The sequence below is a fragment of the Meles meles genome, chromosome 2 (genome assembly GCF_922984935.1).
Source record: "Meles meles chromosome 2, mMelMel3.1 paternal haplotype, whole genome shotgun sequence".
In the NCBI taxonomy this organism is placed as follows: domain Eukaryota; kingdom Metazoa; phylum Chordata; class Mammalia; order Carnivora; family Mustelidae; genus Meles; species Meles meles.
In genome coordinates, this window is record NC_060067.1 from 140,103,821 (window position 1) to 140,117,825 (window position 14,005).

At 35.0% G+C, this 14,005-nt stretch overlaps 1 protein-coding gene across 4 annotated transcripts in view; it reads right to left on the reverse strand.

The window, feature by feature from the left end:
- Positions 1-14,005, reverse strand: part of DDX60 (DExD/H-box helicase 60) — a 122,729-nt gene that overhangs the window by 80,323 nt on the left and 28,401 nt on the right. For all 4 annotated transcript variants that reach the window (XM_045998166.1, XM_045998164.1, XM_045998163.1 and 1 more), the window contains 4 exons: positions 13,176-13,337; positions 11,274-11,432; positions 1,452-1,593; positions 428-583 (listed from right to left, as the gene is read on the reverse strand). In XM_045998166.1, the coding sequence (XP_045854122.1) occupies positions 428-583; positions 1,452-1,593; positions 11,274-11,432; positions 13,176-13,337 (619 nt within the window). The remainder of the gene's footprint in view (positions 1-427; positions 584-1,451; positions 1,594-11,273; positions 11,433-13,175; positions 13,338-14,005) is intronic.

Here is a 14,005-nt window from a genome sequence, read left to right on the forward strand (position 1 = left end):
TCCTTTATTCTTGTCTCCTGGAATTGCATTTCTATTGTTTTGAGCTTAGCTATGATAATACTAAAAGTTGTTTGGTGTGTCTTACCAGCATTTCAATTGTTTGCCAAAAGAGATTTGCCCCCTAACCTATACTACCATATTGATAGAAAAGAAAGTCACATATATCTGGCTTTTTTTTTTTAATTGGCAACAACATTAGCTATAAGCAAAACATATAACTCTTCAAAACTATAGTCATAGCATATCATCCCAATGATACAGCAAAAGGTTATTTTATTTTTATTTATTATTATTATTAATTTATTATTATTTATTATTTAAATGCATAGTGCCAGAAAAAATTTAGATATACAACACTTAGTAGTGTTTTCAAAAAAATCTTCAGAGATCTGAACTGTTACTTCAAATTAATTTGGAGATTTATTACCTTTGATTGGTGATGAATTCTTCTTAAGAAAATAAAGCTTTGTTGTTCTCAGAGGAAATGGCTTTCCAACAGCAAACTTTCCAACCAACTTTGACACAGTATTCCAAAGATACTCATAATCTTTCATAATGATATCTCCCAAATTCAAATGTAAGCCTATATGATAGTTAAAAGTACTAAATATTAAAAGTCATTACTATATATACAGAAGCATGCACTTTGACAAAATTCATAGCGTTCTGAATTATTTGTCAAACTGTAAAATTTGGAGTGAGTTCCACACTGCACCTAAATAAATAATTTACAGCTATCATAACAACAGATTTTGGATATCTATTTTATAAGGTAAAAAATGTTATGCCACATATAACATTACAACCAATAAAACTGAATATAATTTATTTTTCAGAGATAAGAACATTTGTAGAAAGTTGCTACATTTATATGTTGCTAACTCATTTCAATGTTTGCCATGTGTAGGAACCAAATTTGAGAGGTCAAAGAAGCTTCAAGAATGCTCAATGAGTTATAGCTCTCTTAAAACATGTTTTCTTTTTCTTTGACTATTAAGAAATAGCAGAAAATTTATTCCAACAAAATAATTCAAAGAAAGAAAAATGAATTACATATAACATATAAATCAGCTTCATCTTTGGAAAAAAATTAAAATTCCCTAAATATCTCATAGTAGTCAGATGATTACCTTAATCTGAATAAATATTTTTAAATATAATGCATATATTTAAGTGAAAAATTCAACTGTTAAAATTATCTAAAAATGCCAAAAACCCAAATGTGTATTTTTTCAAGAATACTTGAGTATATTAATTTAAAAATGTTTTAAAATATAACTCACTCTGATTGCAACTAAATAAAACATATACATGTATAAACAAAGATTGAAAGGAAAATAATTGCTATGTTTTATGTTGGACATATTGGAAAATGATTTTGAAGTTTTAAATTCTTTATAATGTTTATCTCTGGATGAAAGTACAATTATTATAATATACTAAGGTGGTACCTTCAACATTTTCATTTTCATAGTAAAAAGCAATATTCTTCAACAAAAGCTCATCACTTAAGTCTGAAAGGTGAATTAAATTCAGATTCCAGAATTCACAAATGTCTATATTACTGAGGATGAAATATTCACACCACTTTTTCTGAAAATCAGAAATAAAACCAAGTTATTGATGATTGTTGTATTAGCAATAAACTATAAGACAACTTCAAATGCATCAATAATCCAATGAAAGACAAGTTGGCAAGGTTCTTCCAATTCTTTTTTTTTCTTTTTTTTAAATGTATCTTTTTTTTTATTATTTGACAGAGAGAAATCACAAGTAGGCAGAGAGGCAGGCAGAGAGAGAGGAGGAAAGGCTCCCTGCGGAGCAGAGAGCCCAATGCGGGAGGGACTCGATCCCAGGACTCTGGGATCATGACCTGAGCCGAAGGCAGAGGCTTTAACCCACTAAGCCACCCAGGTGCCCCGGTTCTTCCAATTCTGACTAAGTTCTTTCAGGCTGGATAATGCTGAATGCTTTTATCTTAAAAGGTTAGATCATAAAATAAAACCAAACTGACTGAAAAATTAATTCAGCAATAGTTCTTTATTCTGAATCATAGAAATCTGTGTTTGACTCGGTACAATTATTTCCTCACACAAATTCATAGATTTGTCCCAATGCTACAGAAATACTTCTATTTTCAAATGTGCCTCTGTTCTTTACTGAGGTTTTAATGTTTTCCAATTCTACTTTCAGGTCAAAAGAGGATTTAAGAAATAGCATTTGATTGTTTAGTGGTCTAGAAAATGATGAATCCTTCAAACTCAAAGATTCCTTTCCATCTACACCTGCTGAGTTTATGATAGTGAGGCTATGTTCACGCCTAACACAGACAGAATGTCTTCATTGGCCACACTTAGTTCAGAGTTGAGTAGACATGAGTAAACAACCTTAGCAAGTGAGAGCCTAGTCATTTTTTCAGTCAATAATAGTGTTTGGGGAATTAAATTCATTGAGGGGAAACGAAGCCTTCTCTGCCCCACCCTCCCTCAATAATAAAATCAAATGCTTTCCATATGTGAACAATTTACTTATCTATATTGATGTTGAAATAGAACTCAGAACTGTCCAACAAAAATATAACATGGGCACGCTACATATTTTATCCTAAATTTCCAGAAGTCACATTTTAAAAAAGCAAAATTTTATTTTAATTAACTCAACATATCCAAAGAATTATTTTCTTTTTAAGATTTTATTTATTTAGTTGAAAGAGAGAATGAGAGCAAGTGAGCATGAGAGGAGAAAGGTCAGAGGGAGAAGCAGACTGCCTGCCGAGCAGGGAGCCTGAGGCGGGACTTGATCCCAGGACCCTAGGGTCATGACCTGAGTCAAAGGCAACCACTCAACCAATTGAGCCACCCAGGTGTCCTCAAAGTATTATTAAAATGTGTAATCAATATAAAAATTATAATAGAGTAGTTTACATGTTTTTCATATACTAAGTTTATTTGAAATCTGGTGTTTCCTTTAAGTTTAGAGCACATCTCATTTCAGACCATCCACATTCCACATGTTTAATATACACTTGTGGCTATGGGCTACTGTTTTGGACAACCTAGCTCTAAACAGATATCAGGGAGATTGATCCAGTTTCAAAAGAAGTCATAAATTTCAACATAGGAGCCTCCTACCAACAGTGTAGTTTTAACCACAATAAAATGCTAAAGAGATCTCCACAAAACCATAGAACAATGGTTCTCCAACCTCAACAGGAGCCTCACCTGAAAAGATTGTCACATAAAACACAGATTGCTAGGCATCATCCTGAGATTGATTCAGTAGCTCTGGGATGGAGCCAAAGAATCTGCATTTTTAACAAGTTCCCAGGTGATGCTGATGCTGTTGTTCAAGGGAACCATACTTGGAGAACCACAGACATGTAAAGTTCTCCCCACCCAATCTTATCCCATAATACCACTGAGTAAACAAATGGTTATACGTGAATACAGTACAGCAAACATTCCTCATTTTATTCACTTCCATAAGAAGGGCCTCCATATGGTCTCCAAGGGTCAAGATTTGAGTAAACATGAAACTCTCCCTTCAGAGTTTGCTTAGTTGCTTTTTCCACAGACCTCAGAATATGCCTTTTATTGTGAAATTTCAGAGACTACCTGAATTTACACTTCCAGCTACTGGGTGCTACCAAAATGAAGTACAGATGATAGAAAAGACCAGAGGAGTGCTTGACTCTGGAGTAATCAGCTGTTTTCCTTTATCAAGGGAGCAAAGGATGGTGGGAAGGGCACAGATTTGGAAACTGGACAGAGAGGAACTTATCTCCCACCTTGATCATTTATTAGTTGTGCTAAAGGGTCACTTAGCCTTTCTGAGCTCAAGTTTTTCATCTGTAAAATGAGGACATACAAAGTATATTGTTATGTCTTAATGAGGTAATATAGGTAAAGTACACACATAAAGCTGGTACAAAATACCTAGCAGCTATTCCTATCATGTCCTCAATCCATGCCATCCTAACTGAAGAGTGATTTTTTTTTCTATCAGCTAAAACCATAAAGTATGTCCTGCAGAACCATCTTAAAACATTTCATAATTTAGAAAGACTTTGTAATATCCTTTGACCTAATTACCACTGTCCATAAAAATTGTTTATAAAACTCTCTGTAAGTGAAAACTATACACACAGAGCATTTATCTAAATCTGTAAATCAATACCATAATTATTACATTCATACCCTTCAGTAACTGAGTATATGTAATTCAACCCATAAAAAGTTGACAAAAAATCAATTATCCAAGAAATAACTTTAGCACAAAATTTGTAGCACAATAATATTGATATTATAATGTATTATTTCAACATCTGATACATCATGCCAATAGGTTTAATGTATTAACCTGACATGGCTTTTATTAAAATGTCTAAAGTAAATTATGGGTGCCTGGGTTGCTTAGTTGGTTAAGCATCTGCCTTAGGCTCAAGTCATGATCCCAGGGTCTTGGGATGGAGCTCTCTCTCTGGCTACCCTGCTAAACGGGGAGTCTGTGTCTCCCTCTCCCTTCTCCCTCTCGTCACTCATGCATGCACTCTCTGTCTTTCTTTCTCTCTCAAATAAATAAGTAAAATCTTTAAAATTAAATAAATAAACTAAAAGGAGCTGGAAATACAGTCTTCCTATTCCTTTAATTAACCATAGTCAGTCTCTTCCTAACAGACTATCAAAATGCCTAGAGGAAAGTTCCTCAATGGGAATTGGGATATAGGAAAATATTTTCGCCCCTGAGCATCAGCAGAACCACATGGTATTGTGTATACCACATCATAAAACCTTCAACACTTGTTAGAGCAGTTGTAAATGCTCACAAATATAAACCTAGAAACACAATGTGTTTTTCTGTTTCTGAACTTTGTTGATCCTACATACACATTATGCTATTTCAGTAAATATAATGCAAGCACTACAAAGTAAAATCAGTCCAATTTAATTACTTCCTAGTCACACTCAGATCAATTCCTTTCATGAGTCGCCCATGCCAGACTTTGACAAGAGTGTTTATATATTTGTGGTAAAGCAACAACAACAATAACAACAAAATGTGTGTAAAAAAATTTATACATTTTGGTAAGAAACAGTGCCCACCACTCAGTATGGTTGTCTCCAGTTATACCTCACTCTTCAATATTCTACATGGGCAATAGACCCAGGTCCCTTGAGTAGAGATTAAATGGTTGGTGGCTGCGGAGTGGCTTCCATTTGGTCCCATGGAGCTCATAGTCTACTGAAATAAAGTCCTCAGATTTAAAGAGGTCTTTTCCATGGCATTTCCCACTTATACCCTCATCTTGTTTTTGAAAATTCTGTAAAGACTAGCAGATTTCCCTTCCCTTTCAATCAACTAGCATGACTCATTCAGAACCTACAAGAACTTTCAGACCCTCCCTCAGGAAGTTCAGGCACTGTTTCCCACACTTTCATGGATAGACACCACACTGCATTTTCTAGTCCAGTTCCCTGGCACATATAGCCACAGGTATCCTAGGTGAGACCAGATATCTCCCAGTCTGTGTCCTAAAAACTAAATCACAGATTTTCTCTATGCACATAACCTTGAAACTTTAGGGGGATTCTATCATGCTCTTCCCACCCCATTCATGGTGACTTCATTTATTCTCTACCTCTCTGCCCTCCTCAATTCATGGACACTTTATGAGGAAGGTGCAGTATGGGCAGAAGAAAGTAATTGTATTTTTCAATAATATTTGTTATATACAGACCAATATTATTCTTTCAAAGGGCAGGAAATTTGACTATTTTCCCCCAATCCCTAAAGTAAGGGCACATGCCGGTCCAACTGGAAGGTGGGGTTGTGAGGAGAGAGGTCATGCAAAAAAGATCTTATCACAGGAGTTTTTTTTACCTGATAGAATTTAGGGAGTTAATGAATTTAGATCAGAAAATTATATTTTAATTTTTGCTAACTTGTAGCAAAAATGTTTATTTTCAGTAATAAACCCGGATGACAAGCCATACTCCTATGCCTTAGCTGGGATTTAGCACCGGTAGAAATAACATATCTTCACATTACATTGCAAGTGCTACAAACATCTAGGGATACTATTTATACTTACCATACATTGAAAGCATGGTAGTTATAGGATTGTCCAATGTAATAACAAGTAAACACATATATTACTATCACAATATCACAAATGTGTGTTTTTAATAAATTTTTTAAGATTTTATTTATTTATCAGATAGAGATCACAAGTAGGCAGAGAGACAGGTGGTGGGGGGGGCAAGCTCCCTGCTGAGCAGAGAGCCCGATGTGGGGCTCGATCCCAGGACCCTGGGATCATGAACTGAGCCAAAGGCAGAGGCTTAACCCACTGAGCCACCCGGCACCCCTGTTTTTAATATTTTAATAGCTATTTCAATGTAACTGATACCCCTGTAATCCTAAGTATCTTAATTTATGCATTCATATTATCCTGAGGAAGGGAGAATTCCCTTCATAGAATTCATCAGACAGCCATAGGAGACCCTAGAGGGAAAAAAAGGCAAGAAACCCTAAATGATTCTTCTTGGGTTGTCCTGATACCCTTGTTTGCTGAGAATGAGAAAGTGAGCAGATAGAGACTTGCATGAAATTCTAATTCTTCCCCAATAACTTTACTTCCCTTGCTCACCCTTCCACATACAGTTTTACCTCAGGGTAATGAAGTAGAAATGGTATCCTCATCACTCACCAACTCATCATTTCAAACTATTTTTTTACACTATTTTATAAAATTCTGCCTTTTTTCTCTCTGTACTATTCAGAAGTCCTCCCTAACATGCTCATTTAACAAATTCCTTGCTCACTTCCCCTCACCTAATGGTTTTTTTTTTCACGCCAGCTCACAGTCCCCCTCTGCCTCTGTCTTAACAACACCATGTGTAACTTTAACCTCCAAGGAGACAATTATTGCAACATTTCTTGAATTTCTTATATCCAGTGACCCCCCCCCCCACCATTCTATCCATCTCACATTCTCATGGACACACCCATGAACTTGTCATCACCAAAACTTACCCTCCCTCTCCACCCTGGTTTGCACTCCCCAGAGACTCAACTTCAAGTAACAGAGTGATCACAAGAAACACCAGCCAGGGAATGCAGAAGTAAGACAGGAAAGAAAAGAAACCAATAAAGGATACATTATCCAGTCCATGACCACGGGGAGCAACTGGAATTTAATTTCACTACGGAATTCTAGGAGACAGTATAAAATACATTTCCCAACCTATATACAAGGGAGCTGGGGTCTTCATCCACCAATTCCTCATCTGTCATTGGTGGAGGGCGTGAGAATTAATACTCCAGCATTTCAGATCAAGCAAATAAATCCTCCAGGTGTGGAGTTTCAGGCATTTATAGGAAGATGGAAAAGTAAGTGAGTGGTAGACTCAGACAAGGAAATATTAATATTAATATTAATGAATTAATAATTAATATTATTAATAATAAATACTAATGAATTAATAATTCATCACTCCCTGATGAATAATTCCTTATTCCCACCTGTTGACCCATCCATCTAACTTTGTGTAATGATCATTCACACTTCTTTATTGATCATATCAGGACCTCAGTTCTGGATAGGACCTACCCAATAGAGTCCATTTGGTTTACCTCCATGCAACCTTGTTTTCTAGTCTATCATTTTTACCATCTTCTTGTGAAGATACTAAATCTCTTTTCCTTTTTTTTCTTTTCCATAAAGTTATGTAAATCTACTAATAGCATTTTTGTGCCCAAGTTATCATGTCCCTTTTTTCCATACCATCCAATTGTTTTCCTTGTGCTTACAGGCATGTTGTTGAGACTACTAGAAAAAGAAAATCATAAAATAAAACATACTGATGCCACTATAATTGTTTTTGTCAAAAACTTCAAATAAGCCTTCCAAAGTGCTAGGTAGGACAGAGTGATATGTTTTTGTTTCTCAATATAGTTTACCCGCCTAAGATCCTCGGTAAATATTTCACCGTTCTTAAACTTCTAGGCTTGTTTGCTCACCACAACATTCAGCATTTGACTTTGACTCCTACTTCATAAAGAACCTTAAACCAGACACAGGAACAAAGTTATCTTACAATTTCCATCACAGCCAATGCCGCGCCATTCTTTCTTTATTCTCTCCTATGAGAATGGCAATATCACTCCCTCTGTATAAGAACATACGCTAGATCCCATCCCCTCTCACCTTACTTTCCCTGATTTTCATCCTATCCTCTCTCTTAATTTAAACATGCTCAGTCTTTGCCATTTTTTTAAATTTTATTTATTTATTTATTTTACAGACAGAGATCACAAGTAGGCAGAGAGGTAGGCAGAGAGAGAGAGGAAGGGAAGCAGGCTCCCTGCTGAGCAGAGAACCCGACGCGGGGCTCGATCCCAGGACCCTGAGATCATGACATGAGCCCAAGGCAGAGGCTTAACCCACTGAGCCACCCAGGTGCCCCAGTCTTCGCCATTTTAAAAACATTCCTAATTGACCCACCTTCTTATCCCATTTTATCCTGTCACTTTCTTTATTCTCAACTCCTTACATATAAACTTCTCTTCACCTTTATCTTCTCCCTTCCACTCACTACTGAATCCACTCTGCCATAGATTTTTGCTTCTAACATTTCCATTAATATTTCTTTTTAAAAAATTTTTTTTTGATATTTTAATTTATTTATTTTTTTCAGCGTAACAGTATTCATTGTTTTTGCACAACACCCAGTGCTCCATGCAAAACGTGCCCTCCCTATTACCCACCACCTGTTCCCCCAACCTCCCACCCCTGACCCTTCAAAACCCTCAGGTTGTTGTTCAGAGTCCATAGTCTCTTATGGTTCGCCTCCCCTTCCAATTTTTTTTTTTTATAAACATATAATGCATTTTTATCCCCAGGGATACAGGTCTGTGAATCGCCAGGTTTACACACTTCACAGCACTCACGATAGCACATACCTTACCCAATGTCCATAACCCCCTCCCCCTTTCTCTTAATTACAATAAACAGTGAGTCCTATGCCATTAAACCCAAAGTACTATTTTCAGTCCTCAACCTCCTATAGTTCTCCATGGCATTTGGTAGTATTAACCATCTTTTGAAAAGCCCAGTTCCTTCGACCTTCACAATAGTCTATTCTCTAAGCTTTCAACACTATTCATCTAAGTAGCTCCTTCTCAGTGTCCCTTGCCAGTGTCTCAATCTATCCTAACCATTTTAAATCGGAGGATCTCAGGTCTCTGTCCTAGGCTCTCTTGTCTTTCCCAAAATCATTTTAACCACTGCCTTGGCATAAATTAACATCCATTGCCTAGTGATTTCCAAATCTTGATCCCCAATTCATTCCTCTCTGTTAAGCTTCAACCAGTATTTCAAATTGCCTACTAGATATCTCCATTTGAGTATTTCATTGGTACCTCAAACTCAGTATCCCCAAAACTGAACTTGTGATCTTCCTCCACAATTATACTTCATACAATGGTATCATCCCCACAAATGCTCCAGCCAGAGATTTGAGTCACTTGACTCCTCCCTTTCTCTCATGCCCATAGTTAACGTGTTAAATAATTGTTGAAATTGCCTATTGGTATTTATTCTTACTTACCATTTCCTTAGTCCCTAATATAATTAACACTTACATGAACTGAGATAACAGTCACATTAACTGGTTTCCCTAAATCCAGTTTTGCCTCTACAATGCGCTCTCTGCATTGCAAGCCAAAGAAGAAAGAATTTTAATGAAAGTGTCATTCATTTGCATGAAATTATTCAGTTGGTTCTCATTGTGCTTATGATCAAGTTAAATCTCTACTCTCTTTACAAGATCTATACTGTCCTTCTTATATGAGTTGTCTCTTACCCATCTCTTCAGCTTTATCATTTTCCCATATTTTTTCTATTCCAGTTACACAAGTTGTGTTCCAGTTCCTCAATCATGCCATCCTCGGGGTGATCCCACATGCTGTTTCATCTCCTGTAATCCAGTATCCATCCTCTCTCCAACTTGCAAATCCTTCAAGATTTGCATTACTTCATTTCCCTTCATCTCTTAAAAGAAGTCATCCTTTTCTAACTGAATTGAATCTTTTTATTATCAGACTTTAAAGTATCCTATAATTCCTCCTTAAAATAATTTTAAAAATTTAACACTTGTCTTCTGACAAAATGTAGCTTTATGAAAGTGATGGCGTGAGATGGGTAAATATATTCTTATTTTTCTCACTGTATCCTCAGTGTCTCTCACAATGTACATGCATTAGATAAATACTTGTGGACTAGCTTATGAATTGATTGGTTCTAAAATACTTTCCTTGAACATTTTGACTGCAAGTATCAAGATTTTTAAAAATTTTTCTTTTTAAATTTATCCACTAATCCCATTTCTGAGCATGAAGTCTAAGTCAATATCCCCAAATTAAAGGAAAAGTCTAACACTCAAAGAACCTGGAAAATAGCAGCATTTATAATACAACAATTAAAATCTCTTATTGTCTTATAATAGAAGAATGGGTGAGTAAACCGTGATATACCCATTAAAAAATAGTAGCCATTAAAAAATGAGGTTAACCAAGAATATGAAAGAAAATTTTAAAATATATGAAAAGAAAAATATTTACATATATGTGTTCATATATAATATAATACATTCCAATGTAATATATGAATTGATTTGAATAGTGGGTCACCGGCTGTTTCTTTTGTTTTTGCTATTTTCCTAAAGTCTATAAATTTTCTCTAACATCTATAACAGACAAAAATAACCAATACATTTATACCTTCAATTCCTCTCAAGAGCAGAACAAAATGGTCACAAATCTCTTATAATTAACGACACAAAAACCTGATCTTGACAACAATTAGAAGGAAAATAGGTTTTTTTGGTTTTTGGTTTTTTGGTTTTTTTGATATATATCCAATTCTTAGATTGGATATATATCATGCTATTTGTTATTACTACCAGAGTTTTTGAAATTAGGAAGAAATTGACTTAGGCCCTTAAATCTTTAAGGTCCCCAAATAGTTGACAATATCCCCTTATAAAGCTTTTTCTTTTTTTTAATAGGCTCTTTGTCCATCATGGAGCCCAACATGAGGCTTGAACTCACAAACATGAGATCATGACCTGAGCCAAAACCAAGTCAGATGCTTAACCAACTGAGCTACCCAGGTGCCCCCTTATGAATCTATTTTTGAAGGTGACTGTGGTTTCTTTATCTCAAACAATGGAAACAAAAAAAATAAATAAACTAATAAAGAGCATATTTACCATTTCTAAGAAAGTGTGAATGTTCTTAGTCCAATGAGAAGTGATGAATCTAGTGCAGGCTCTTTGAGAAAGAGGTAAGTGGAGTAGGAAAACCACACTGAGACAATGCAGTTTACACAAATCTTCCATCTCTTGTAGAGCTAAGCAATTACTTTCCACCTGAGTAAAATAAAGAAGGTAAAATAGAGATCAGCAAACTATGAAATTGCATGATATACATGCAACACCACAAAGGTCAGTGGCCACATTTTGCTTTGTTACATTCTTCATTTAATAGGCTTTTGAGGTTTTTTTCTTCATACATAAATTTGACTGCATACAAAACACAGATGTCAGGTAAGGAGATGGGGAACTGCCAGCTCAATAGTAGTTTACATAAAGAATTTTTTTAGTATTTTTAGTTAAGCTTAACTTTACATGAGCTGACCCAGCAGTTAATGAAGTTATCTGTTCCTGTGGGACAGGACTTTGCAAGGATGGAGCCATGCTTTAAATGTCCTATTCTGTCCAAAGCACTGTATTTTAAAAGTTACACTGAATACTGTTAGAGTGAAGAAACCAGGACACATCTAAAAGAAGTTATCCAATTTAAAAAAGGGTAAAGAAATGGGCATATTTAACATGATGGGACAAGGACCTCCTAGCCGTCTTCAAATGTTTGCAGTGTTGTCAGTGAAACAAAACTATGTTTTATTTCGGAGTCCCTCTACAGGGCCAAATAGGGTCTAATGCCTAGAAGTACCAGCAAGAAACACTTGGTTTGGTACCATTTTTGTGATAATAATTTAAAATGTCATACCTAATGACATAAAAGATATTTTACTAAGAATATATTCAAGTAGATATTGGAAAACCAATTATAATTGATGCTAGGTAAAAGGTAGTAAGCCCTATTCATTTCTGAGAATGTACAAAAAGTTACAAAAAGCTTCATTTTACTTTAATAAAAATTCAGGCAAGAATCTCCCAGCAGTCAGATTGTATAATAAAATAGTATGTGTACACGTGTGTATGTGTGTGCATATGTACACATATATATATATACGGATATCTGTTTAGCTGGCCAGCAATCCCATACTGACCAACAGATTCTTAATGAACTCTATCAACCATAAAGAAGGTTAAGAGCTTTAGTATTTCCTCCAACTAGGATGGCACTAAGACACTACAGCAAGAATGTTCTTTCTAAAGACAGTTTGGTGTTACAGAATTTGAATAAGACAGATACAGGTTCAATCCTCCTTCCACACCACAATTTAATTAAGGAATGTTACCTGGAGAATCATGAGTGACTGTGGACTCCAAGAAACAAACTGAGGGTTTTAGACTGGCGGGGGGTTGGATGGGTGACCCTGGTGATGGGTATTAAGGAGGGCACGTATTGCATGGAGCACTGGGTGTTATACATAAACAATGAATCTTCATCAAAAACTAATGATGTACTGTATGGAGACTAACATAACACAATTAAAAAAAAAAAAACAATGTTACCTGGACTTTCTGAACTTCAGGTGTTTCTATATGTGAAATGCGAATAAATACCTCCCTTAAAATGCTGTTGTGAGGATATAAGACACAGGCATATAAAGAACACAGAACATTATAATATAAGCTCTCATCAAGAGCTAATTTACTTTCTTATTACCCCTCCTTCTAAATGACTGGATAAATTTGACTAAATGTGTACTGGGGAAACATCTGTATAGTAAAACACTAAATCATATAACAGCATCATAAATATTTCTGATAAGCAAATTTTCAGTTTTTCCATCTTCTGGGAGAAATTTATATAAGTTGGGGAAATAAATAAAGTACCAAATGGAAGAAAAGGTAGATGAATATCAGTAAAATTTCAAAAGTGGAAAGCAATGATGTTTCCTAGTAAAGCTACAACAATCACACCTCTTGGACGTTAGTTTTCTCATCAGACGTTGTCTTCTTTCGGTTTTCTAAAAAGTGATGGTACATTCTCAAAGACAATGAGCATGAAGTAACACAAAGAACACGTCGAATGTCAGATCCTTCTGGCCAGAGTTGCTTAAGCTGAGAAATAGTTTCACGTGCCTGTGACAAAAGAAAACTGTAAATGTCAGGATATTTTAAAAATATTTTTATTCATAAGTAGTCTTATTAGAAGAAATCATACAAAGATAGGTATGACTACATAAAACTATAAAATTTCTCTTAAAAATAATAAACAAAATTTTAAGATGGAAAGATATATGTTTTAGTAAAATTATTAAAATTTAACTATGTAAAGAGCTGTAAATTATTATAAATCAATAATAAAACATCTTGGCCTTCAATAAGACATGAGCAGATAATTCACAGAAGAAATATAAATATTAACAAAATAGAAAAAACGTTCAAACTCTCTAGTAATATGTGAACAACTAAATAGCATATTTTTATTTACAAATTAATAAATATTAGAATATTCTAATGAAAACAGACAGCACTGGAAATCAAGTGATGTGTCATTTCTCTTATGCTATGCTAGAGATAGTTATATTTAGCTATACATATGATTACTATTAAATATATTGATACTTTGTGACTGGCTATTCAAGTTCTAGGTATCCAGGCTAGGTAAATAACACAAACTGTGTACCAAGATTTGTACACCAAGATGTTCATACAGAATTATTTTTAGGAATCAATTGTCAGATAATTTAGGTGTTTAGCGTTAGGGAAATATGATGCACCCAGTAAAAATAAAATATGTGAAGAAT